This window comes from Oncorhynchus mykiss, chromosome 1 (assembly GCF_057628025.1).
Source record: "Oncorhynchus mykiss isolate SJ-2025 chromosome 1, ASM5762802v1, whole genome shotgun sequence".
Lineage (NCBI taxonomy): Eukaryota > Metazoa > Chordata > Actinopteri > Salmoniformes > Salmonidae > Oncorhynchus > Oncorhynchus mykiss.
Genome location: NC_143022.1, coordinates 87,673,052 through 87,700,105, shown reverse-complemented (window position 1 = coordinate 87,700,105; position 27,054 = coordinate 87,673,052). Strand labels below are relative to the sequence as shown.

The window sequence follows — 27,054 nt, the reverse complement described above, 5'->3', positions numbered from 1 at the left end:
TGTAGGTGTCCTGGAGGGCAGGTAGTTTGCCCCCGGTGATGCGTTGTGCAGACCTCACTACCCTCTAGAGAGTCTTACGGTTGTGGGCGGAGCAGTTGCCGTATCAGGCGGTGATACAGCCCGACAGGATGCTCTCGATTGTGCATCTGTAGAAGTTTGTGAGTGCTTTTGGTGACAAGCCAAATTTCTTCAGCCTCCTGAGGTTGAAGAGGCGCTGCTGCGCCTTCTTCACGATGCTGTCTGTGTGGGTGGACCAATTCAGTTTGTCTGTGATGTGTACGCCGAGGAACTTAAAACTTACTACCCTCTCCACTACTGTTCCATCGATGTGGATAGGGGGGTGTTCCCTCTGCTGTTTCCTGAAGTCCACAATCAACTCCTTAGTTTTGTTGACGTTGAGTGTGAGGTTATTTTCCTGACACCACACTCCGAGGGCCCTCACCTCCTCCCTGTAGGCCGTCTCGTCGTTGTTGGTAATCAAGCCTACCACTGTTGTGTCGTCCGCAAACTTGATGATTGAGTTGGAGGCGTGCGTGGCCATGCAGTCGTGGGTGAACAGGGAGTACAGGAGAGGGCTCAGAACGCACCCTTGTGGGGCCCCAGTGTTGAGGATCAGCGGGGTGGAGATGTTGTTGCCTACCCTCACCACCTGGGGGCGGCCCGTCAGGAAGTCCAGTACCCAGTTGCACAGGGCGGGGTCGAGACCCAGGGTCTCGAGCTTGATGACGAGCTTGGAGGGCACTATGGTGTTAAATGCCGAGCTGTAGTCGATGAACAGCATTCTCACATAGGTATTCCTCTTGTCCAGATGGGTTAGGGCAGTGTGCAGTGTGGTTGAGATTGCATCGTCTGTGGACCTATTTGGGCGGTAAGCAAATTGGAGTGGGTCTAGGGTGTCAGGTAGGGTGGAGGTGATATGGTGCTTGACTAGTCTCTCAAAGCACTTCATGATGACGGAAGTGAGTCGTTTAGCTCAGTTACCTTAGCTTTCTTGGGAACAGGAACAATGGTGGCCCTCTTTAAGCATGTGGGAACAACAGACTGGGATAAGGATTGATTGAATATGTCCGTAAACACACCAGCCAGCTGGTCTGCGCATGCTCTGAGGGCGCGGCTGGGGATGCCGTCTGGGCCTGCAGCCCAGACGGCATCCCTCAACAGGCGATTCAGAAGTGCAGGTTTCAGAAGTGCAGGTTTACAGAAAACTAGGAGTCTGGTTAGACAGGTAAGTTGTGTGTGGGTGTGTCTGTCTGTGTAGTTTTGCTGTGTGTGCAGACTAATAGCTCATTTACACAAAATTGTTATTTATGGACCCACCCATTGATTATTTCAATTAAGATGGACGCACATTGTTCATAGAATAAATTCATGAATTCACACTTGGCATTTTAGGAATATAGATTTTTATTGACATAGCAGCAGCTTCAAGATAGCAAAATCTACATTTAAACAGACTGAACGGACTGAACAGACTGAACGGACTGAACAGACTGAACGGACTGAACAGACTGAATGGACTGAACAGACTGAACAGACTGAACGGACTGAACAGACTGAACAGACTGAACAGACTGAACAGACTGAACGGACTGAACGGACTGAACAGACTGAATGGACTGAACAGACTGAACGGACTGAACAGACTGAACAGACTGACCAAACTATGTGTTTCTATGACACTTTTTTTGTGTTTCTCTTTTTCTTGCACAGTCCCAGAGCTAATAAATGTTTCATACATGTTGATAAAGGGTTAATAACACATTACAAATGGCTTATTACATGTTAACTACTGCAAGATCAGATGAATAGGTTAAGGCTTAAGTAAGACTGGGAATAAGTATTCTAGCAGATAACTCGACAATACACAGCTTTCTGGAACGACTGCCTCTGGTCTGCTAAGTTCTATAACTGGTCTGCTGAGGCCTATAACTGGTCTGCTGAGGCCTATAACTGGTCTGCTGAGGCCTATAACTGGTCTGCTGAGGCCTATAACTGGTCTGCTGAGGCCTATAACTGGTATGCTAAGTTCTATAACTGGTCTGCTGAGGCCTATAACTAGTCTGCTGAGGCCTATAACTGGTCTGCTGAGGCCTATAACTGGTCTGCTGAGGCCTATAACTGGTCTGCTGAGGCCTATAACTAGTCTGCTGAGGCCTATAACTGGTCTGCTGAGGCCTATAACTGGTCTGCTGAGGCCTATAACTGGTCTGCTGAGGCCTATAACTGGTCTGCTAAGTTCTATAACTGGTCTGCTGAGGCCTATAACTAGTCTGCTGAGGCCTATAACTGGTCTGCTGAGGCCTATAACTGGTCTGCTGAGGCCTATAACTGGTCTGCTGAGGCCTATAACTGGTCTGCTGAGGCCTATAACTGGTCTGCTGAGGCCTATAACTGGTCTGCTAAGTTCTATAACTGGTCTGCTGAGGCCTATAACTAGTCTGATGAGGCCTATAACTGGTCTGCTGAGGCCTAATACTGTTCTGTTAAGGCCTGGTCTGCTAAGGCCTATAACTAGTCTGCTGAGGCCTATAACTAGTCTGCTGAGGCCTATAACTGGTCTGCTGAGGCCTATAACTGGTCTGCTGAGGCCTATAACTAGTCTGCTGAGGCCTATAACTAGTCTGCTGAGGCCTATAACTAGTCTGCTGAGGCCTATAACAAGTCTGCTGAGGCCTATAACTGGTCTGCTGAGGCCTATAACTGGTCTGTTAAGGCCTATAACTGGTCTGTTAAGACCTGGTCTGCTAATGCCTATAACTGGTCTGTTAAGGCCTGGTCTGTTAAGGCCTGGTCTGCTGAGGCCTATAACTGGTCTGTTAAGGCCTGGGTTTTTAAGTCCTGGTCTGTTAAGGCCTGGTCTGTTAAGGCCTATAACTGGTCTGTTAAGGCCTGGTCTGCTAAGGCCTATAACTGGTCTGTTAAGGCCTATTTCTGGTCTGCTGAGGCCTATAACTGGTCTGTTAAGGCCTGGTCTGTTAAGGCCTATAACTGTTCTGTTAAGGCCTGGTCTCCAAAGGCCTATAACTGGTCTGTTAAGGCCTGGTCTGTTAAGGCCGATAACTGGTCTGTTAAGGCCTATAACTGTTCTGTTAAGGCCTGGTCTGCTAAGGCCTATAACTGGTCTGTTAAGGTCTGGTCTGTTAAGGTCTGGTCTGTTAAGGCCGATAACTGGTCTGTTAAGGTCTGGTCTGTTAAGGTCTGGTCTGTTAAGGCCGATAACTGGTCTGTTAAGGCCTATAACTGGTCTGTTAAGGCCTATAACTGGTCTGTTAAGGCCTATAACTGGTCTGTTAAGGCCTGGTCTGTTAAGACCGATAACTGGTCTGTTAAGGCCTATAACTGGTCTGTTAAGGCCTATTTCTGGTCTGCTGAGGCCTATAACTGGTCTGTTAAGGTCTGGTCTGTTAAGGTCTGGTCTGTTAAGGTCTGGTCTGTTAAGGCCGATAACTGGTCTGTTAAGGCCTATAACTGGTCTGTTAAGGCCTATAACTGGTCTGTTAAGGCCTATAACTGGTCTGTTAAGGCCTGGTCTGTTAAGGCCTATAACTGGTCTGTTAAGGCCTGGTCTGTTAAGGCCTGGTCTGTTACGGCCTATAATTCCATACATGTTAATTTCCCAGACAAATCTGTTCCCTTGATCATGATATACAGCACTTCTTCAAAATCTATAAATTCAATAAATGTGCAAACTTCTCAATTACTAGTTATGATCATCTATATGACATGTTATTTTTTTGTATCACTTCTTTTCATATGTGTGTTTGTGCACGCATGTTAAGACATAATACTTTTATGAGCAGTTCCATTATTGTTGGGGATTAATTGAGGATATGGTCACTCGTCCATCCAATTGAGGATTATTGCCAAGATCTGTGGCCGGGCAGTTCATGACCCCTGCTGTGTCAGTAATATACTGAAGCAGGGCCTTGTATTTCTCAATGTGCTCCATCTTTCAAGTAAATAGACTACTGTGCTCCTACATTCAAGTACATGAAGTGCAATGACAGGACTTAGAGTGAAGTAAAGCTCTGGGTCCATATCCATAAAGAGTCCTAGAGTAGGAGTGTCACATCTAGCTAGCTTGACTTAAATGTAAATAAAAGCTGATCTAGGATCAGGTCCCCCCTGTCCAGGTAATCTGATTCATCATGATCTAAAATGATCGTAGATCAGCATTTTAAGATGCTTCATGAATACAGGCTTGGGATTATAGGGACTATACTGACCGAATGGCCACACTACACCTTTCCTCTCAAAAATCACATTGGCCATTTTGCAAATGAGAGAATAGTAAACGTTCAGGTTTGTACGGGAGGGTATTTGTTATCTCTGAATGAGTTGTGTTTTCTATATTCTCAGCAGCACAAAGAGAAGCAGAGAAAGATGTGGTGGTGTGCGTATTCATATATTGCTCTCAAAGACCATTCAAAGGCACAGGCTACAAAAAGCACAGTGGACCTATATAGATAAATCAGATGAAAAATCAGATAGATTAATCAGATATATGAAATATATGAATCAGATTTGAAACCATTGATGTGGATCTCTCTAACAGTTACAGTACTGTGGGTTTAGGACATGGATGGACAACTATGGTAGTCAGGGGTGCAGTGCTGTTCTCTCTTCTCCCTGTGGCACTTAATCACTCATTGCCGAGAGAAGACACGCCTGGGCCCATGTTAAAAAAGTGTCTCAGGGAAGGAATGCTGATCTAGGATTAGGTCCCCCCCTGTCCATGTAATCCTATTAATTATGATCTACTGATCCTAGATCAGCACTCCGAGACTCTTATGTGAACATGGGGCCAGGTTTCCCAGGTAGCAGTCCAGTCACTGATTTGCAGGAAGAAAATAAACCAAAAAACACAGGGCCCTCCTGAGGATGGGAGTTTCCCTGGTTTAAGGTTATTTTTATCCTCTACACAGGTTCCTCTGTAGAGAAGTACAGTACATTATGACATCAGTTTTAAAGAAGATCTGTAGAGAAACATAATTTACTTTATAAGGAATGCAGAGACATATAAAACGACCATGCAAGCAGCATTCAGCATCTTTGAGAAGCACTGTGCAACATTCACGTGATGCCAAAGTCCTTCCCCCTGTCTGTCTGTTTATCTATGCACTTTTGGTTTACAGTACGATTCAAAATGGACGTCAAGATAAACAGCTTAGTCATCACGTCCACTGTTATAAGCACCATACTCACTGTCACTCCTCTCCCTGTTCTTCCATTATAGTGTATAACTACGACTAGCTAGCAGCACACAGTGTCCTCCTTTAGGCACGATGGTATATACTATAGTACATAATACAATAGATACACTGGAATTATGCACACTTCCTCCCTCACACACACAATCTTAAACAAACATGCCAGACGTTAATGTTCTGAGACACTCATCAGCTATACTGTAACAGCTAGAGGCACAGCAGATGCTCTCTATCTGTCTGTCTGCCTGCCTGCCTATCCTACCTTCTCTCCATGTTAGAAAGTGCAAAGTGAAGCAAGAAGGGGCGGGATAGTGACTCTGGTGGGGAGAAGAGGTTAGTGGCTAGGGTCTGATGACCCTCCTTCTCCCTTAGTCTCTCTGGTGCTCTGTCCCCCGGCAGGGTTCTTCAAGATCCTCTCCACAAACGCTTTGCCTCGTCCTGCTACACGTGGCCCTGCACACACGCACGCACGCGCACAAATACCCACAAACACACATCCATACAATTAACATACTTACATTAAAATACAGTCACACTCACAGGGTCTCATGGCAGTCCAAACAGACTACATACTCACTACTCACCAGCTGATTCCTTCAGAATGTCCTCCAGTCTCTCTCTCAGACATCCTCTCTCTGTGTCTTCCTCTCTGCTCTCCACTCTCTGGCGGATCAGCTCCTTTATCTGCAGCACTGCCCACAACAGGCCATCTGAAGGAATTACACCACCAGAGACATGAAGGATTGACTGAATGAGCTAAAATGGCTGCATACTGGCTAAATTCCCCTGGAAAGTCTCAGTATAAATGAAATCATAAAAATGTATATTTAAAGCACATAAGCTATGTTAAGTGTGAAAAAGGATTGTATGAAGCAGATCATTATCTATAACAGTGTGTTAGGGCCAGTGGAGGTTGGTGCCGTTTAAGATTAGAGAAGTAGATTTTTTTTAAATAATCAAGGTGACAGACAGTGACACATTCAATAACACATTGCACACTCTTGCCTGCATCTAGCTGATCTGGGGTGGAATCATTAGTCCACACAGAACGTTTTGCAACTAAAACAAGAGTTTGTATTGGACAAATTCAGGTAGGTCCTTCCCGTTCCGTTTGCTTCTGTTTAAGACAGAATCGGCAGAATGTATACACCACAGATCATCCGCACACACAGTTCACTTTCATAGAAGACAAATACGGAATCATTGCTAATGCTTGCTGTATAATTCCTTTTTGCATTTACGCGCTCTCCTCTCACATTTTCCCTTCGCTTGTGGACTTCAGTGCACAACACAACAGCTGTCTATGACCAAGCGCAAAAACCTCTCCAAGCCAAAACTTCATACCATAACACTAACCACTAAGCCTACATTGTTGTCGCCATATTAATATTATAGTCAACAAACTAGAACTAACGTGTAAGTAAACCCAGAATCCAATCCCATGTGTACAATCATGCAGTACAGTGTACAGCAAGCAGTTTAGCAGTTACACCAGCGGGCCCCGGTGGCAATAAATTAATAAAACAGAAAGCTTAACCTTGACTTGAAGAGTTGCATTGTTGGATAGCCTTAGTCTGCTAGTTAACTTAAATAGCATTCCTCTCTGTTTGAATCAGGATGTCGAGTAGGCTAAATTAGCTGCATTAGATAAGTGAAAAGTAAACTAAGAAGAAGGAAAAAAGACGATGAAATATAGCTATCACTCTCTCTCTCTGCTGCTACTACTTAATTTGTTAAAAACGGCTTAACTATTGTCTTTCACTCTCTTGGAGTCAACTACTCACCACTGCACTGCAGTGTTAGCTAGCTGTAGCTTATGCTTTCAGTACTAGATTCATTCTTTGTTCCTTTGATTGGATGGACAACATGTCAGTTCATACTGCAAGAGCTCTGATAGGTTGGAGCACGTCCTCCGGAAGTTGTCATAATTACTGTGTAAGTCTATGGAAGGAGCTGAGAACCATGAGCCTCATAGGTTTTATATTGAAGTCAATGTACCCAGAGGAGGATGGAAGATAGCTGTCCTCCAGCTACAGCATGGTGCTACCCTACAGAGTGCTGTTGAAGCTACTGTAGACTTACATCGTAACACAGTGTGTTTTAATCAGTTTTTTGGTGACGTGAATATATTTAGTATAGTTTTATCTAAAAATGACAGCTTTTTTAATGTTGAACCATTTGAACTTTTCAGAAATTAATTTAGTAGCATTGCCCTCCCCTTCCTACTCTGAGGAGCCTCCAGTGGTCAGGACCCTGTGGCTTCTGGTTGATTAGGTCACATTTTGAGAATAGCGTGGTCCCATATCTGATTGCTCTGTATTACCAAATCCTAAGACTGCACATACAGATCAAGGACCAGCTAGATTGAGAAAGGATCCTGGCTAGAAACAAAATCTTTCTCTACTTGGTGGATCACCAACAGAACCCATAACAACAGTTTTAGGTGGGTCACTGATTATAAATCGGAAGAAATAACTCACCATACTCCTGGTTCAGACCCCACAGTTTGATTTTGTTGGCCTCATGCTGGGCTTTCTTCTTCAGCCGACACGCTCTGTGGAGAGAGAGGGCGAGAGATGGAGTGATAGAGAGATGGGAGTGTTGATAAACTCCCATATCTATTGGGTGAAATACTACAGTGTGCCATTACAGCAGCAAGATGTGTGACCTGTTGCCAAAAAGGGCAACCAGTGAAGAACAAACACCATTGTAAATACAACTTATTTATGTTTATTTGTTTTCACTTTTGTACTTTAACTATTTACACATCATTACAACACTGTATATATACATAATATGACATTTGAAATGTATTTTTGTAAGTGTATTTGTAACTTTTGTAAGTGTAATGTTTACAGTCAATGTTTTATTGTTTATTATCTATTTCGTTTGCTTTGGCAATGTAAACATTTTTCCCATGCCAATAAAGCCCTTAAATTGAAATTGAATTGAGAGACAGAGGGAGAGTGAGAGTGAGAGACAGCGAGAGAGTGAGAAAGACAAACAGACAGAGTGAGAGAGATGGAGAGAGACAGAGACAGAGACAGGGAGAGAGACAGAGAGTGAGACAGTTTACCAACCTATAGCCAGAGCTTATGCTGCGCTACACTCGACCTCACTAGCACTTAGCTAGACGCAGGTTGAATTTAACACAGCACAGTTCTGTTGAGTGGTACTTCCATCCGGGACACCCTGCTGTACAAATCAAATGTACTTCTGAAAGTGCAGTGTGGAAAAGCCACTAGCGAATTATGCCTCTACAGTTAGACAGGTAAGTCAGGTAAGTGGTGTGTATGTGTCCGTGTCCTAGTGTCTACGTGTACCTGGAGGCCAGTTTGTTCCTCTCCTTTCGTGTTGGGGTCCTGGCAGTAACAGGCAGGTCACTGACTGGAGTCAGGCCCTCCAGAGCAGAGCTGAGTGTATGGAGCTGCTCTCCCAAGCTCTGTAGCTTCCCAGGGCTGGGGGTCAGGTCACTGGCATCTGTACGACGGGCTTTCCTCTGGCCTCGCTTACCTGGGGAACACACAGGAGTTTGTGGTTGGTTTTACATAAGTAAGTCTGTAAGTCGCTCTGGATAAGAACATCTGCTAAATGACTAAATGTAATTATATATTTCCAAGCACGCAAGCACTCGAGACGCAACTGACAGTGCAGCTAAGTGCAGCTATACTTTAGACTCCACTAACAAAGTATTTGTGTTTGGCAATAGAAATGAGAGATGGTGAGGTTGAAGCAGCAAATTATACTTCTGAATTTTAACACCCATGGCGTTAAAGGGATACTTGGGGATTTTGACAATGAAGCCTTTTATCTACTTCCCCAGAGTCAGATGAAGTCGTGGATATCAGATTTATGCTAGTCGATACTCAGACTTCCAGTCAGTGCTCTAATTCTAGTTACGAACTACCTCTAATTTCTTTCATATCGGACACAGAGACATAAAAATGGTATCATCTGTGTTCATCTGACTCTGGGGAAGTAGATAAAGGGCCTCATTGCCAAAATCTCGATGTATCCCTTTAAAACGAACACTTTCCTAGTATGTATGTGACCCACCGAATGAGTATTGATACATTTATAAAAATTAAGAACATATAAAATGTAGAAATGTTTTACATCTTCCTTTCCTTATTCTATTGTACATTAATGGGTCTTATGGCTTGGGGTTGAGGTCTCACCATTGGTGGAGGTCCCCTCTTTCAGGCACATGGTGGTGGGTAGGGTGCTAGGGCCACAGATTATATCCCCTTCATATTTATCTTCATCTCTTTCTTCATATCTCTCTTCGGCTCTCCGTCTATCTTTCTCTCCATCTCTCCATTTGGCTCTCCGTCTCTCTTTCTCGCCATCTCTCCCCAGGTCTGCCTCACTGAAGAGGCTACATTCCCAGTAACGCCGGCGTTTCTTTTGTCTCTTATGGGACTGAAGCTCCTCCTCTTCCTTCCCTTTCTCTTCCTCCATGGCTTCTGTCCCCTTCTCCTCTTCCTCTTTCCCATCTTCCTCCTTCTCCTCCTCTTCCTCTTCAATATCGCTGTCTGTTCCTTGACTAGACTCAGTGTCTGGCTCACTCTGTAGAGAGTAGTTGTGCACCATCTCTTCCTGCCCCACCTGCTGCAGCCCTTCCCTAGCTTCACTCTCCCGCCCTCCAGCCTCTTGGCTCCAGGACTCCGGAAATCTACCAGCCAGGAGGTGTCCAGCCCCCAACCCTACACAGGGTGTGAGGTCTGTGGGGTTCCTTGGCTGCCTGTCCTCTGGTCTTAGGGATAACCATGGTTTTTCTCTGCCTCCCTGCGGAGAGCAAAACAGAGTAGGTAGAAGTTTGCTCTAAACCATGGTCAAAGTTCCTAAGGACTGCCCATGGACTCACATCAGACTCGACTAATCAATAGTTTCCTCAGTTGTGTTAGTGCTTGGCTGGAACAAAGAGCTGCACACCCTGTAGATCTCCAGAACCAGAAGTGACTTCCCAGGATCTAATGGTGAAGATTAGTGATGATGTTAATCCTGATAATCTGTGGTTAAGAGTAACTCATACCTCAGGTGAGACGAAGAAGCACTCGCAGCTCAGTGGTGGCCCCTCTGGGCTGCCTTTGGCATAGTGTGTGATGTCATCCAGGGCCGAGATGTCCCAGCAACGCTTGGAGGTGTGTGTGTCGTCAGTGATCACATCCTCCAAGAGATCACTGAGTAGCTCACATCCAGGCTGCTGGCCTTGACACAGGGACAGGGCTGGGGCCCCCAACATCACCACCACACCCTTAGGACACTACAACACAGAGACCAAACACATTCTCTGTCTATGATAACACTGAGTTACACACACACACACACACATCGTTTTTTACTTCTGTGGTATTCAATTCCAGATCCAGAGGTCAATAGCATTGATGGTTTTCATTCTTCCATCCCCTCTAATCAGGGACTGAGTCAGACCACAGGAGGCTGGTGTCACCTTAATTGGGGAGTTGGGGCTTTTGGTAATTGCTGGAGTGGAATTAGTGGAATGGTATCAAGCACATCAAACACATGGTTTCCATGTGTTTGATGCCATTCCATTGACTCCATTATTATGGCCTGGCCTCCCCTCAGCAGCCTCCACTGATTCAGACATGGGACATACACAAGTGACAAATGTTTTCCACTGTACCTACGTTGTCTGACTCTGCACTGCCCCCTGTAGGAGAGATGGTGAATGGCTCTAAGGTCACAGATAACCCGTTGGTCCCATAGGCCTCACCAAAGACAGGCTCCATCCCACTGCTACCTGGCTGGAGAGAGAGAAGGGGAAGGGGTCAGAGTTGGATGGGGGAGATAGAAAGATAAAGGGGGAGGAAGACAGAGAGAGAAAGCGAGAGAAAGCCAGATATGACTCTGTTGTCATATTGTACAATAGCCAGCATTAAGTTTGTAAACTAGCAACTCATCATGATAAAGTATCTATATATTATGAAGTATAATGAAGACAATTTTGTAGTATAACAAGGCTGTGTACCTGAGGCATGGTGGTGCTTGGACCTGTTCAGAGGCAGTTGGATGGGTCAAAAGTTTAGTACGGTTAGCTTCGTCATCATCAGTACACCAACCGCCAGAGGTCAGAGTTCACATCATCTGATAACAGAGACAGACAGTTAGCCTTAATATTAACATTTTAAATCGAGCAGCTGATTTAGTTCAGGTTTCAGAGATTAGTTACAGTGGCTTGCGAAAGTATTCACCCCCTTGTAATTTTTCCTATTTTGTTGCCTTACAACCTCGAATTAAAATTTATTTTTGGGGGATTTGTATCATTTGATACACAACATGCCTACCTCTTTGAAGATGCAAAATATATATATTTTTTAAAACAAACAAGACAAAAAAAAACTGATAACTTGAGCATGCATAACTATTCACCCCGCCAAAGTCAATACTTTGTATAGCCACCTTTTGCAGCAATTACAGCTGCAAGTCTCATGGGGTATGTCTCTATAAGCTTGACACATCTAGCCACTGGGATTGTTGCCCATTCTTCAAGGCAAAACTGCTACAGCTCCTTAAAGTTGGATGGTTTCCGCTGGTGTACCGCAATTTTTAAGTCATACCACACATTCTCAATTGAATTGAGGTCCGAGCTTTGACTAAGCCAATCCAAGACATTTAAATGTTTCCCTTTAAACCACTCAAGTGTTGCTTTAGCAGTATGCTCAGGGTCATTGTCCTGCTGGAAGGTGAACCTCCGTCCCAGTCTCAAAGCTCTGGAAGACTGAAACAGGTTTCCCTCAAGAATTTCCCTGTATTTAGCGCCATCTGTCATTCCTTCAATTCTGACCAGTTTCCCAGTTCCTGCCAATGAAAAACATGGTGTTCTCGGGTGATAAGAGGTATTAACTCAATTTTAGTCTCATCTGACCAGAGTACTTTCTTCTATATGTTTGGGGAGTCTCCCACATGCCTTTTGGCTAACACCAAACGTGTTTGCTTACTTTTTTTCTTTAAGCAATGGGTTTTTTTTCTGGCCACTCTTCCGTAAAGCCCAGCTCTGTGGAGTGTACGGCTTAAAGTGGTCCGATGGACAGATAGTCAAATCTCTGCTATGGAGCTTTGCAGATCCTTCAGGGTTGTCTTTGGTCTCTTTGTTGCCTCTCTGATTAATGCCCTCCTTGCCTGGTCCATGAGTTTTGGTGGGTGGCCCTCTCTTGGTTTGTTGTGGTGCCATATTCTTTCCATTTTATTATAATGGATTTAATGGTGCTCTGTGGGATTTTCAAAGTTTCTGATATTTTTTTATAACCCAACCCTGATCTGTACTTCTCCAAAACTTTGTCCCTGACCTATTTGGAGAGCTCCTTGGCCTTCATAGTGCCGCTTACTTGGTGGTGCCCCTTGCTTAGTGGTGTTGCAGACTCTGGGGCCTTTCAGAACAGGTGTATATATACTGAGATCATGTGACAGATCATGTGACACTTAGATTTCACACAGGTGGACTTTATTTAACTAATTATGTGACTTCTGAAGGTAATTGGTTGCACCAGATCTTATTTTGGGGCTTCATAGCAAAGGGGGTGAAGACATGCACAAACCACTTTTCCGTTTTTTATTTTTTATAATTTTTTGAAACAAGTTATATTTTAATTTCCCCTCACCAATTTGGAGTAATTTGTGTATGTTCATTACATGACATCCAAATAAAAATCAATTTAAATTACAGGTTGTAATGCATCAAAATAGGAAAAATGCCAGGGGGGATTAATACTTTTGCAAGGCACTGTACAGGTCTCCCATGACAGATTGAGTAGCTTGTCAGGCTTTTAAGACTTGGTTTCGGGCTCTGAGATAACTTAGTACTGATTCATCCAGGGCAATTCCTTGCCTGCCCTAGGCAATATCACAACCGGCTGTGATTGGGAGTCCCATAGGACAGCGCACAATTGGCCCAGCAACGACCGGGTTAGGGTTGGCCGGGGTAGGCAGTCATTGTAAATAAGAATATGTTCTTAACTGGACTTGCTTAGTTAAATAAAGGTTAAATAAATAAATAAATAAAATAAAGGATGGTGAGAGGATCATGCTGTGGGATGTTTTTCAGCGGCAGGGACCGGGAGACTAGTCAGGATCGAGATAAAGAGGAACAGAGCAAAGTACAGCGAGGTCCTTGATGAAAACCTACTCCAGAGTGCTCAGGACCTCGGACTGGGGATGAAGGTTCACCTTCCAACAGGACAATGACCCTAAGCACACAGCCAAGACAACGCAGGTGTGGCTTCGGGACAAGTCTGAATGTCCTTTAGTGGCCCAGTCAGAGCCTGGATTTGAACCCGATCGAACATCTCTGGAGAGACCTGAAAATAGATGTGCAGCAACACTCCCGATCCAACCTGACAGAACTTGAAAATCTACAGAGAGGAACGGGACAAACTCCCCAAATACAGGTGTGCCAAGCTTGTAGCGTCATCCCCAAGAAGACTTGAGGCTGTAATCACTGCCAAAGGTAGTTCAACAAAGTACTGAGTAAAGGGTCTGAATACTTATGTAAATGCAATATATCCATTTATTTTTAATACAAAAAATTAAAAAATTAACTGAGTTTTTTCTTTGTCATTATGGGGTATTGTGTGTAGATTGATGAGGGAAAAAAACTATTAAATCAATTTTAGAATAAGGCTGTAACATAACAGAATGTGTAAAAATCCTAGGGATCTGAATACTGAATTATGTGAGATTTTATGTGTTGTTGTTAGAGGTGTGTCTTGGTCAGTTTAGCTCAGAAAATGCCACCCTCGTCAATCTGCCACCATTGGCAACCGCCTAATCCTGCCTAATGGATTCATCACTGCAGTGACATCTAGGTTAATCTAGCAGCTCATCACATGAGCACTATGTTAATATAGACCTCAACAAGACCATATAGCTTCTAGCTGCTATAGACAAGGGGTAATCTGCTGCAGTTTAGGTTAGGTTGCCAGGTTACACTTTATTTGACAGACCACATTTATTTTTACTCTTTGGGAGTCATTCAATTGAGCATTTAACACATGCTTTCTGAACAACTAACAGCAATGTAAAACAACTTCCAGGACTGTAAAATTGAGTTGCTGTATTCCATCATACGAGCACAGAGAGACAGAAAGACAGAGGGGGGGGGGGGGGGGGTAGATAGAGGAAAGACTAATACTCACAGCCAACATCCTGTGCCCCAGATCCCTAAAATAGTCCTAATCAGTCATTTCCCTGTGTCACACACACACACACACACACACACACACACACACACACACACACACACACACACACACACACACACACACACACACACCATAACTCTACAGAGGGATAGTCTGAAGAAACAGCCTTTCTTCCACATGAGACAGAGAGGGGAGTGCCTACTCCTTTCCAAGAAATAAGAGGAATAGCAAAGCTCTGTACCTGACAGCTGTGTGTGTGGGGGGGGGGGGGGGGGGGGGGGTATTCTCATTCAGTCTAATGCCATCATTGAGGACATTAAAGTTATCTGAATCTGAGCATACATTTAGCAGAACGTGGTGCAAGCCTTTTAAAACAACATGTGGCACTAATATCACCCTGACACTGTCGCTGGCACTCAAGATACGAAAAGGCAGTACTTTGAACGAACAGCTAGCTGTCTTACCTCCTGCATGGACGGTGTGTCACATTTTCCGATGTTGAAGCGCGCCCCCGTCATCTGTCAACGCGCAGCCCCGCGGTTCTGACAGCGAGCGCTCTGGAAGCCAGCAGCCTAAAGTCCGATAGGAAATAGGCTAAACATTTGACCACTAAATAGTACTCGTTGTAATACCAGCAACGATAAGCCTATGCAGCATAGAATATTATATTTATATTAGGCCTACACAGCTATAACCTAGGAGGCCATTGTATATAATACAGGAAGAGCACATCAGCATTGACTGGCATCCGAGTCGCAACAAAATAACCAACCCAAAACAGTAGGCTATACAGGGTTATTGCTCGATTCATGGCTACCATGCTGTAGAAGGCTAGGCTACTTACCGTCCACTGTTCCAGCAGTTACAATCAGGGGAACAAAGTGACATCCACATAAACCAATGTTCTTCTCCACAAGACCGCACAAATGACAAGAATTAATGATATGTTGTGGTCCTCTAGTATATCGACGCAAAATATATTTGGGCTAGTCCTGAACAGCTGGCTTTGGAATGGTCTAGACATGGCGAAACAAGGAAACATTTTTCTTTATTTCCCATTAATACACACATTGGTTGTTATTATAAATAACATACATTACATTAATGTCATCAAATTAACATAGTAATCTTCAAGACTTCATTAGGCTAGGATATATTTCCTCTAAATACAATAATGTGGAACTTGTTGATAAATAAATCCCCTCAGAACCCAAATGGTTCAGTCCGGGATCAGCTGTGAAAATGCATGATTTGTTCCAAAGGAACCATAGAGAAAGTAAGGAATGAAATTAAAGGAGAACATCAGTCATTTAATTTGTGTAGGCAGATATGTCTGATTGTGTTATAATTACTGAGAACTACCTGCTACACACAGTGCATGGATTTCACTACACTTAAATCAGCTTTTCTTGTGAGGCCAGCCCCCGGTTGGAGGAACGAGAGGTCGACAGGATGGTGCTGAGAGGTAGCCTACGGTGAGACACGTTTTAGTGTCTAGAGACAATAATGCTTTATTTTAAATTGGTCGACTCACTGTGCGGTGCTGGTGACCTCATGATAATAATTCACTCATCTTTAAATAATGTGCATGTTTTGGTAGGCAGAGACGGTATAGAAAGTATAGAATTCCTTCAATATCTCTGGTACTAGGTATCCTAGTAGCCTAAATAGCCTATTGACTTGGACTATACTATTTAATTTATTGGAAAGTGAGGTGAGCAAGCGAAGAAAAAAACGTTTACAATTGCAAATGCAACCTTAGTTCAACACCTATAGTACGTCATCAATACATGTTAGCCTCTTGAAGACGTTACAAGTGGCATAGTTCTATAATTTTCTATAATGAATAAAAAATGAATAAAAAAACATTCCTTAAAGGGGAATGAAAACGTTTAACAAGCTCAAATAAAACAATCTATACAAACCCAACATGTATGACCTGGGTGTTTGTCATATACACATTTCCACCTTAAAAGAAAATACTAATTGGTTGCTGCATTAAAATTGCCATGGTAATGAGATGCTAGCTGCAACATCATCTGCTGGATAGAACAACTTGGATTGTTGATTTAGGATGGATTTTACTGTGGGGAGGGAATGCTCTCTCCTTCAAATATTGAACAAAATGACCTTGTTAAAATTCAAAGTAAACAAAAACCAGTAGTCACTTTTATTATTGCACTACAGTAGCTATTATTTATAGTAGCCTAGCTGCTACTAAGATCGTAATACACTTTTGATGTGATTAATTACAGGTGTTTTCTGAGAAAAAAAAATCTAAATATATTTAATTTTTTATTCTATTATAATTGTTGGACATAAAAGCAAATCAGCTCCAAGTGATTTTAATTTTGAAAATCTGTTCCAAAGAATTCCCACGCATAATAGAGAGCTATATGTGATTGTATACAAATGTAAGCAAGGTTTGAAATGATTATATTTTTGTCAAATATTATATCTGTTTGGGCTTCTTACGGTCAATTTGCAGTCTACAAATTATTTGTTATTATGGTCCGGCCAACTGACCAGCCGCACAAGAAAAAATTGTCCCGTGCTGAATCAAGTTAATGATCGCTGCCCTGTAAAAACAGAGCGATGAAGCATCCGTCTGTTCCAATCATTTGAGCCAAACTTTGAGCCACACAAAAGTACAGTATATACAGTTAGTGGAACTGTAGACAATGGTTCTACTAGTTCTACTAGTATAACCTTAATGTAACAGATATGTGGTGATAATGAAAACAAACACAGCAGACTGTCTTCAGTAGTTTATTACACAAAAGGATAGAGGGGTCTTTCTGGGGTGGGTTAAGAGGTATGACAGAAGCATATTGGAGGCAGATACATGTTGTGACACAGGAGAGGGGAGTGTGGGCTGTCCTTCCAACATAAACACTCGACCAAGGTCTTCTCAGTCAGTAACTGCTTTGCTGCTGCTGCCCTCTGCTGGAGAGGAAGAGAAACATTATGTAAAAAGTTCCGTGGTGATGTTTCCCCTATGTACTGATCTAGGATCCTCTTCCCCTCCCCCAACGCATAACCTTAACCAATAGTAGGAAACATTACAAAACTGACCCGAGATCAGCGTCTAGAGGCAACTTCATCCTAAACCCAGTCACACTCAACACTGTAATGCTATCGATACACTGATAACAATGAGGTTAGCTGGTCACAATGTGATGAAAAAGTTTTACATGCAGCAAAGTAAAAAGACAAAAAAATATGTGTGTGTTTAAAGGCCGACTTTGGGTACGAGAAACTGTCCATCGCTGCCTCTTTTTGATTTGATTTGATTTGATTCGTTCTAAATTTTCAAACAGAAATGGGCTGTGCCTTTGGTGGTTCATGGATGTGTCAACGCGCACCTTGACGAATGTAGCTAGGCAATTTAGCTACCCAGTAACTCTTGCAGTATGTAAAAAATAAAATAAATCTTCCAGTATGTGTTGACGTCATTTCACAGGATTTGTTTTTGGACGGATGCTGTAGAGATCGGTTAGAAATTGCACTTCTGTTGCCAAATTCAACAATTATGTTTTGTTTTTAAGCATTAAATGACCTGGTATGATGGTGCATTGATCAGTTATACAGTTGAAATCCGTTATTTGTGAGTTTTTGCCCAAAGTCGACCTTTAAAGAGTGATGTTTAGTACACATAGTAATGTGGCGTTGTCTGTATCTTTGTTGAGAGATCAGCATCATCTGGTACAACAGACAGAAGAGACACCAACACTGACCTGTGTGGTCACCTGTAGAGCTAGTGAGCTGTAGACCACATTATCATCTGGTTCTGCTGACTACAGAGGAGGAACAGGTAGAGAGGTGAACAGGGACAGTTCTGTCATGATGGAGATACACTATAAAAACACAGTTCTGTCATGATATAATGACATTTATAATGGTGATACTGAGAACATGTTTACTAAACAATCAACCAATCCATACTTTTTTTTAAAGTACCTCAATATGAAGCTGTGGCTAGAATATATCGAGATGAACAACAGCAGCCTTCCTCTGTGTGAGCTGTCTGAATAAGACAACCACAGTGGGAATAATAATAATACTGATAATAACCACAATGGGAATAATAATAATAATAATTATAGTAATAACCACAGTGGGAATCATAATAATAAAAAGAGTAATAATAATAATTATAGTAATAACCACAGTGGGAATCATAATAATAAAAAGAGTAATAATAATAATAATAACTATAGTAATAACCACAGTGGGAATATTCATAATAATAATAGTAATAATAATAAAAAACACATTGGGAATAATAATAATCATAATAATAATAATAATAGTAATATTAGTAATATTAATAATAATGATAATAGTATTAATAATAATAGTAATAATAATAATAATAATAATAGTAATATTAGTAATAATGATAATAGTATTCATAATAATAGTAATAATAATAAATACTCGCAGTGGGAATAATAATAATAATAGTAATATTAGTAATAATGATAATAGTATTAATAATATTAGTAATAATAATAATAATAATACTAGTAATATTAGTAATATTAGTAATAATGATAATAGTATTAATAATAATAGTAATAATAATAATAATAATAGTAATATTAGTAATAATGATAATAGTATTAATAATAATAGTAATAATAATAATAATAATATTAGTAATATTAGTAATAATGATAATAGTATTAATAATAATAGTAATAATAATAAATATTCGCAGTGGGAATAATAATAATTATAGTAATATTAGTAATATTAGTAATAATGATAATAGTATTAATAATAATAGTAATAATAAGAATAACCACAGTGGGAATAAATCTGTAGACTATTATGTTTCAGATGTGTTTTGTCCTTTTCTCATCATTGAAACATTGTCAGGAAATGGGTCCTGCTGGTACAGAGACACACACCGACTCATACTGTATGGAAATTACTATATCAAGAATAGAAAGGCACATACATGTATGATTGAAAAGACAAGATGAGCGTAGTCTACCGCTGAGTTGATTATTGGCTGGCTCTCAGCTTTATTGTCTTCTGAAATAGAGAGGGAGATATTAATGTCCCCTGATTTACAATGGACTCAGTTACATTTCATGTCACTTCAACACCACCTGTCTCCTCAGAGCTAAATGAAGGTGTACTGTACGTACATGCCATAATGTGCACACAATTCATTCTATTGTATATTCCAACATTAATATATTGTCAAATATATATATTTTTTAAATGAACGTACTATGCCTTCTCCACATCTTCCATGTTACTAGGATACCAGCTGTCACCACCACCAACATGCCCAGAGAGATGAGTAACTTTCACATCTATGGGCCTGATGGATGGCATACTGTATAAGAACTTTAAAATAGATCATTATGAATTTATAATTTGTGAAAAAGTAATAATTAGTTGTTTGCAGCTATTCACGTGTGGATCTTCACCATGCAATTAAAGATATGATATTATTACTATTGAGATTATTACTATACAAATAATGTTTATTTTAAGTGTGCAACCTTTTTTCAACAGTGTGTGGGTCTCTATCTCTTCCAGTATTCTTATTCTGATTCCTACACACCTAGAACAGACACTTTTCAGTAGTAAGGACCTTAGAGTGCAGACGGCCTCTGATCATATAAGTGTACAACTTAATAATGCAAATGAGAGACTGAGAAAAACACCCACATTGCTGCTACTTCTCACAAGGCAACCACGGAGGTGTTCTTCTACCCAAGAGGAAATGGTAAGCAATGTTGGTTAAATCAACGTTGTTTCAACGCAATTTCTCAACGTATTGTGGAGAGGAATCTATGTAAAAAAATACATTGGGTTTGAAAAAAGTCATCAACCAGTACTGTTTTCAGCTCATTTCAACTCATGTTAAAAACATTGACATTAGGGTCAAACGTGAATTGAAATACATTGACTTAACTTGACTAACAGGTTGTTACATCAATCTATTCAGAACTATATTTCTTGGAATTGCGTAGAAAATATTTGACCGGGTGGTTGAAATGATGTTGAATTTTAGATTTGATTAGACATATTTTATTTAACCTTGTTTCAATGTTGATAGTAAAACGGTATGTTTCAATAAACGTCATTGTTTCAACGTCATGCTATTAACCTAAATAAAGAGGTGGTGCAGTGGTCTGAGGCACTGCGTCTCAGTGCTAGAGACATCACTACAGACCCTGGTTTGATCCTGGGCTGTAACACAAACGGCCGTGCTCGGGAGTCCCATAGGGCAGCGTACAATTGGCCCAACGTTGTCCGGGTTAGGTGAGGGTTTGACTGGGGTAGGCCGTCATTATAAAATAAGAATTTGTTCTTGCGACTCTCAAACCCGGATCCGGGAGCGTAATCATCGCCTCAAACTAATTAGCATAACGCAGCGGACATAATTATCCTTAGAAAATCTTCCTATTCATGAAAATCACAAATGAAATATATTGAGACACAGCTTAGCCTTTTGTTAATCACACTGTCATCTCAGATTTTCAAAATATGCTTTACAGCCAAAGCTAGACAAGCATTTGTGTAAGTTTATCATAGCCTAGCATAGCATTATGCCCTGCTAGCAGCAGGCAACCTTGTCACGAAAATAAGAAAAGCAATCAAATTAAATCCTTTACCTTTGAAGAACTTTGGATGTTTCCACTCAGGAGACTCCCAGTTAGATAGCAAATGTTCCTTTTTTCCCAAAATATTATTTTTGTAGGCGAAATAGCTCCCGTTTGTTCTTCACGTTTGGCTGAGAAATCGACCGGAAAATGCGGTCACTACAACTCCGAACTTTTTTCCAAATTAGCTCCATAATATCGACAAAAACATGGCAAACGTTGTTTAGAATCAATCCTCAAGGTGTTTTTCACATATCTATTCAATAATATATCCGTCGGGACAATTGGTTTCTCATTAGAAGCGATTGGAATAATGGCTACCTCAGTACTTTACGCAAGATTTTCTGCGGGAGCCATCATGTGACCACTTGCTCAATGTGGTCCCTTACGGCTATTCTTCAACATAAATGCGTAAAAAGACGTCACAATGCTGTAGACACCTTGGGGAATAAGTAGAAAACGTAAGCTCATTCGTAGCCCATTCACAGCCATATAAGGAGTCATTGGCATGCAGCGCTTTCAAAATATGGGGCACTTCCTGATTGGATTTTTATCTGGGTTTCGCTTGTAACATCAGTTCTGTTGCACTCACAGACAATATCTTTGCAGTTTTGGAAACGTCTGAGTGTTTTCTATTCAAAGCTGTCAATTATGTGCATAGTCGACCATCTTGTCATGACAAAATATCTTGTTTAAAACGAGAACGTTTTTTATCCAACAATGAAATACCGCCCCCAGAGTTCCAAGAGGTTCTGACTTGCCTAGTTAAATAAATTACAATGTGAAGCCACAGTCCAACAATTCCTGCCTAAACAGTGACTCCTACTGGTATATGATGGGTAATGCACATCAGAGACAACGAGTCTACCATTCAGATGCCTTTCTCTTTGAACGCTGCTTAGCTTTGGAAACGAGCTGTGTTCAACTCAGCTAAACTGTAATGTCAACACATTGATCAATTTCCACACTCATTTGCATAGATTACCTACATAACATGAAATAGTTGAAAGTAACTCCTCTAACTTTTCTTACACAAGCTGTACGTGAAAGTAAATTCAGAGTGACGTTGGGTTTATGTAGGCTACACTGACATCTGATTAGCCCAACAACAAATACCATCATTTCAACGTGAAGTTAGGTATGCTATCATTCGTCCATGGTTGATTGTATCTTTGTAAGTTTAGAAACTTGAAGAGATAATATGTTTACTGTTGAAATTACGTTAGTTTTATGTGTGCAACATGACCTTGCAAATGAGAGAGTGAGAATAACACCAACATTGCGGCTACTTCTCACAAGGCAACCACAGAGATGTTCTACCCAGGAGGAAGTGATAACAGTCTCTATATGCATTTAGGGAGGGTGTTTGGTTAGCATTAACTGTTGTAGTGTATGATGGAATTGTAATGTTTCTCTGAGTTCATATTATCTAACAACATGTGGGATAAAACATCTGAAGGAGTGATAATAACCTCTGGTGGACTTCCTCCATGTTCCCCTCAGCTCCTTGACTTGTGTTGTCAGTCTGAACAGGCTCAGCAGTTGGAGAGGCAGAGGGTTGTTGAGGAGTTGGATCTTGGGTTGCTGTGAGGTAAAACAACAATATCATCAATGAAGTTAATGGTAAACCAGATAGTCAGGTTGTATAGCAACATCACATTCATAGTTCATATTACAATTAGTTCCAGATGATACCAGTGGATAAAACAAAGTGAATCATATTGATCATAAAGTATGTGATTGATCTACTAACTTGAGGTCATCTTAGAGGTTCTCTGTGTTGCAGTTTGTTGACTGACAGTGATGTGAACAGGCATCTCTAGTTCTCCAACTCTACAGCAATACCAGTCAGTGTTGTCCATCTTCAGTCCACTCATAGTCACTGTTAAGACTTTTCTGTTGTTGGCATCACTAGTCCGCGTTAATGTCACTGATGTTCCATTTAAAGTCCCAGAAAACCAACTCACACAATCACCACCCATCCTGCACCACTTCATGTCTCCAGAGTTACTATAGTAACAACAGACAGTGACACTCCCTCCTTCTACTCCAGTCACTTCCTGTTGGTCCACATAGAGTTCTGGAGTACCTGAACACAGGTAAAAAACAAGAATTCAGAGGAGAAAAAATGACTTTTACAACAGCCTCCTTACAAATTCCTTCAAGCTGCATTCTGTGATTGGTACATCCATTTTTGGTCTTTTAAATTCATAAAATTATATATAGTCATTGATTCTTGAAGAACGTAACTTGCATCACAAGCTCAGTTCAATTATTCCCCATTCATGACCTAAAATATAATATTGTTTTACTCAGCTGTTTTTAAGCAATCTAATTGTAAACAAACACTGTACAGTTTGTCGTAAGGTATAAATCTGTCTATAAATTTCAGTGGTTGCACAATTCTCATTTCATTTGTTATAAATAGCTAGTCATAATTGGGTCATTATTTCGTATTTGACATTGCAGGATTACAGGACACTCCATAGGACATTGCTGAGCACTATTCATTCCACTTTACTAGATACAAGCAGTGAAGGGATCTTACCTGGAGTGACAGATAGGTAGAACCATTGTATCATGATATCTGGTCCTCTATTGATCTCCACAACACACCTGTAAGTATTAGAGTCCCATAACGTCAGGTCAGTCATGGTCACAGTGAAGATTCTCTTGTTGATGTCATCAGATATTGAGGTCTTACCACTGCTCTTAAGATGGTCTGTACGTACTACATAAGAACATACTTCCCAACCTAATCCTTTACACCAGTATTTCACATGGTTGATGTAATACTGATCAAAACGACATGGGAAGGTGATGGTGTCACGCCCTGGCCTTAGAATTCTGTGTCTTCTTTAGTATTTTGGTTAGGCCAGGGGGTGACATGGGTGATTTATGTGTCTTGTTTTGTCTAGGGGTTTTGTAGTCTATGGGGTTGTGTTCAGTTGAGTGTTCTAGGTAAGTCTATGGTTGCCTGGAGTGGTTCTCAATCAGAGGCAGGTGTTTATCGTTGTCTCTGATTGGGAACCATATTGAGGCAGCCATATTCTTTAGGTATTTTGTGGGTGATTGTTCCTGTCTCTGTGTTTGCACCAGATATGACTGTTTTAGGTTTTCTCACGTTTGTTGTTTTGTTAGTTTATTCATGTGTAGTTTCTTTATTAAAGAACAATGAATAACAACCATGCTGCATTTTGGTCCGCCTCTCCTTCACCTCAAGAAAACCGTTACAGAATCTCCCACCACAACAGGACCAAGCGGCGTGGTAACGGGCAACAGCAGCGAAAAGAGGAATGGACATGGGAGGACGGTTTGGACGGCAAGAATATGGACTATACTACTTGGGAGGAAATAGACAGGTGGGCGGTCGACCCAGGAAGAGTGCCGGAGCCCGCCTGGGATTCGCTGGAGCAGTGCGAAGAGGGGTATAGGAGAATGGAGTTGGAGAGACAAGCACGGCGGCGTGGTAGGAAGCTCGAGAGTCGGCATTCAAACATTTCTTGAGGGGGGAACACAGGAAGTGTGGCGAAGCCGGGTAGGAGACCTGCGCCAACTTCCTGTGCTTACCGGGAGGCTAGAGAGACCGGGCAGGCACCGTGTTATGCTGTGGAGTGCACGGTGTCTCCAGTGCGGGTGCATAGCCCGGTGCGGTACATACCAGCTCCGCGTATCGGCCGGGCTAGAGTGGGCATCGAGCCAAGTGCCATGAAGCCGGCTCTACGCAGCTGGTCTCCAGTGTGTCTCCTTGGGCCCGGCTTACATGGCACCAGCCTTGCGCTCGGTGTCCCCGGTTCGCCTGCATAGCCCAGTGCGGGCTATTCCACCTCGCCGCACTGGCAGGGCGACTGGGAGCATTCAACCAGGTAAGGTTGGGCTGGCTCGGTGCTCAAGAGCTCCAGTGCGCCTGCACGGTCCGGTCTATCCAGTACCACCTCCAAGCATCAGCCCTCCGGTGGCAGCTCCCCGCACCAGGCTTCCTGTGCGTGTTCTCGGCCCAGTACCACCAGTGCCAGCACCACACATCAGGCCTACAGTGCGCCTCGCCTATCCAGCGCTGCCAGAGCCTTCCTCCTCTCCAGCGCTGCCGGAGTCTCCCGCCTATCTAGCGCTGCCAGAGCCTTCCTCCTCTACAGCGCTGCCGGAGTCTCCTGCCTGTTTAGCGCTGCCAGAGCCTTCCGCCTCTACAGCGTTGCCGGAGTCTCCTGCCTGTCCAGAGCCGCCAGTCAGCATGGAGCAGCCAGAGCCGCCAGTCAGCATGGAGCAGCCAGAGCCGCCAGTCAGCATGGAGCAGCCAGAGCCGGCAGTCAGCATGGAGCAGCCAGAGCCGGCAGTCAGCATGGAGCAGCCAGAGCCGCCAGACAGCATGGAGCAGCCAGAGCCGCCAGACAGCATGGATCAGCCAGAGTCGCCAGTCCGCCAGGATCCGCCAGTCAGCCAGGATCTTCCAAATCCGCCATTCAGCCAGGATCCGACATTCAGCCAGGATCCGACATTCAGCCAGGATCCGACATTCAGCCAGGATCCGACATTCAGCCAGGATCCGACATTCAGCCAGGATCCGACATTCAGCCAGGATCCGCCAGTCAGCCAGGATCTGCCGGAACCGCCAGTCAGCCAGGATCTGCCAGAACCACCAGCCAGCCAGGATCTGCCAGAGCCAACTACCTGCCTGAGCTTCCTCTCAGTGCCGCGCTTCCTCTCAGTGCCGCGCTTCCTCTCAGTGCCGCGCTACCCCTCAGTCCCGAGCTGCCCCTCAGTCCCGAGTTGCCCCTCAGTCCAGTGGGGCCCTTGGTGAGGACTACTGGGCCAAGGTCGGCGGCGAGGGTCGCCTATCTAAGGACGCGAGGAAAATGGACGAAGACTTTGGAGTGGGGTCCACGTCCCGCGCCGGAGCCGCCACCATGGACAGACGCCCACCCGGACCCTCCCCTATGGGTTTGTTTAGGTGGGTTTATTGAATCTCTATATAATCCTCACATAATCTTTCACGTAATGTATAATATGTAGCCTACACAATGTCTCGTTATTATTTTTTTCTTATTGTATGTTTGTATATATAATTATAATATATGTATTTTTTTTTACGCTCGTCTGTTACTGTCACTTTGTCCTATCGTTGTCTAATATCTTTTCACTTTTGTTTAATTGGAAAATGCAAAAATAAAATATTTTTAAAAAAAGAAGTAAAAAGTCACAAGGGGGTGTGGTATACGGCCAATATTCCACGGCTAAGGGATGTTCTTTCGCACGACGCAACGCAGAGTGCCTTGATACAGCCCTTAGCTATAGTATATTGGCCATATACCACAAACTCTTCAGGTGCCTTATTGCTATTTAAAACTGGTTACCAATGTAATTAGAGCAGTAAAAATACATGTTTTGTCATACCCATGGTATACGGTATGATATACCATGGCTGTCAGCCAATCAGCATTCAGGGCGGGAACTTCCAAGTTATGTTAACTAATTCACAGCATGGTGATTGCACCATGGATTGCCACAACTCCATCCCACCAAAACAGGCTGACATTTTAGGCTCTTTCCAAACAGCTCTTACACTAAAAGGGCATTAACATAATTTTCACAATTTCACAGTATTTGTCCAACCTCATAGTGTGGAAATACAGTATATATAAAACACAGGAAAATCACGTTTTGGGCCTTTAAGGTGTCTGTAATAGAATATACTTGGCAAAAATATTTGTAGACATTACTAAATGCATTTCTGTATCTTCAGATAATGGCAGTGCAGTTGCTTTAAAATAGGTTGTTCTCATTGTAATGGCTGGAATGGAATGAATGGAACGGAGCCAAACATGTCGTTTCCATTTGTTTGATACTGTTCCATTTATAACATTCCAGCCATTACAATAAACCTGTCCTCCTAAAGCTCCTCCCTCCAGCCTCCTTTGGTGTTTATATATAACATTGGATATAGGAGGATAGCAGCAGTGCACTGAACCATGAGACTTTATTACTTCATAAAAACACTTTACGCTTATCTGAGAGTCTAGAGAAGATGAGGAGGAGGAGGGAGAGATGAGGAGCCAT

General features: G+C 42.4%; 1 protein-coding gene and 1 pseudogene across 3 annotated transcripts; both read right to left on the bottom strand.

Moving 5' to 3' along the window:
• Positions 1 to 1,386: 1,386 nt before the first annotated feature.
• Positions 1,387 to 15,393, bottom strand: LOC110531152 (uncharacterized). Of its 3 annotated transcripts, none has more exons than XM_021614395.3 (10): positions 15,216 to 15,393; positions 14,836 to 14,943; positions 11,203 to 11,318; positions 10,862 to 10,978; positions 10,246 to 10,476; positions 9,389 to 9,998; positions 8,534 to 8,723; positions 7,691 to 7,764; positions 5,795 to 5,920; positions 1,387 to 5,663 (listed from the first exon to the last, which is right to left on the bottom strand). In XM_021614395.3, exons 3-10 carry the CDS (start codon positions 11,209 to 11,211, stop codon positions 5,545 to 5,547), a joined length of 1,476 nt encoding a protein of 491 aa, XP_021470070.2. In that variant the 5' UTR covers positions 11,212 to 11,318; positions 14,836 to 14,943; positions 15,216 to 15,393; the 3' UTR covers positions 1,387 to 5,544. The 3 variants fall into 3 exon arrangements, with proteins under 3 accessions (XP_021470070.2, XP_021470074.2, XP_021470078.1); XM_021614399.3 differs by having other exon boundaries at positions 10,862 to 10,974; positions 15,216 to 15,384; XM_021614403.3 differs by lacking the exons at positions 11,203 to 11,318; positions 14,836 to 14,943; positions 15,216 to 15,393 and having other exon boundaries at positions 10,858 to 10,969.
• On the bottom strand, positions 11,281 to 27,054 carry LOC149985678 (uncharacterized; annotated as a pseudogene).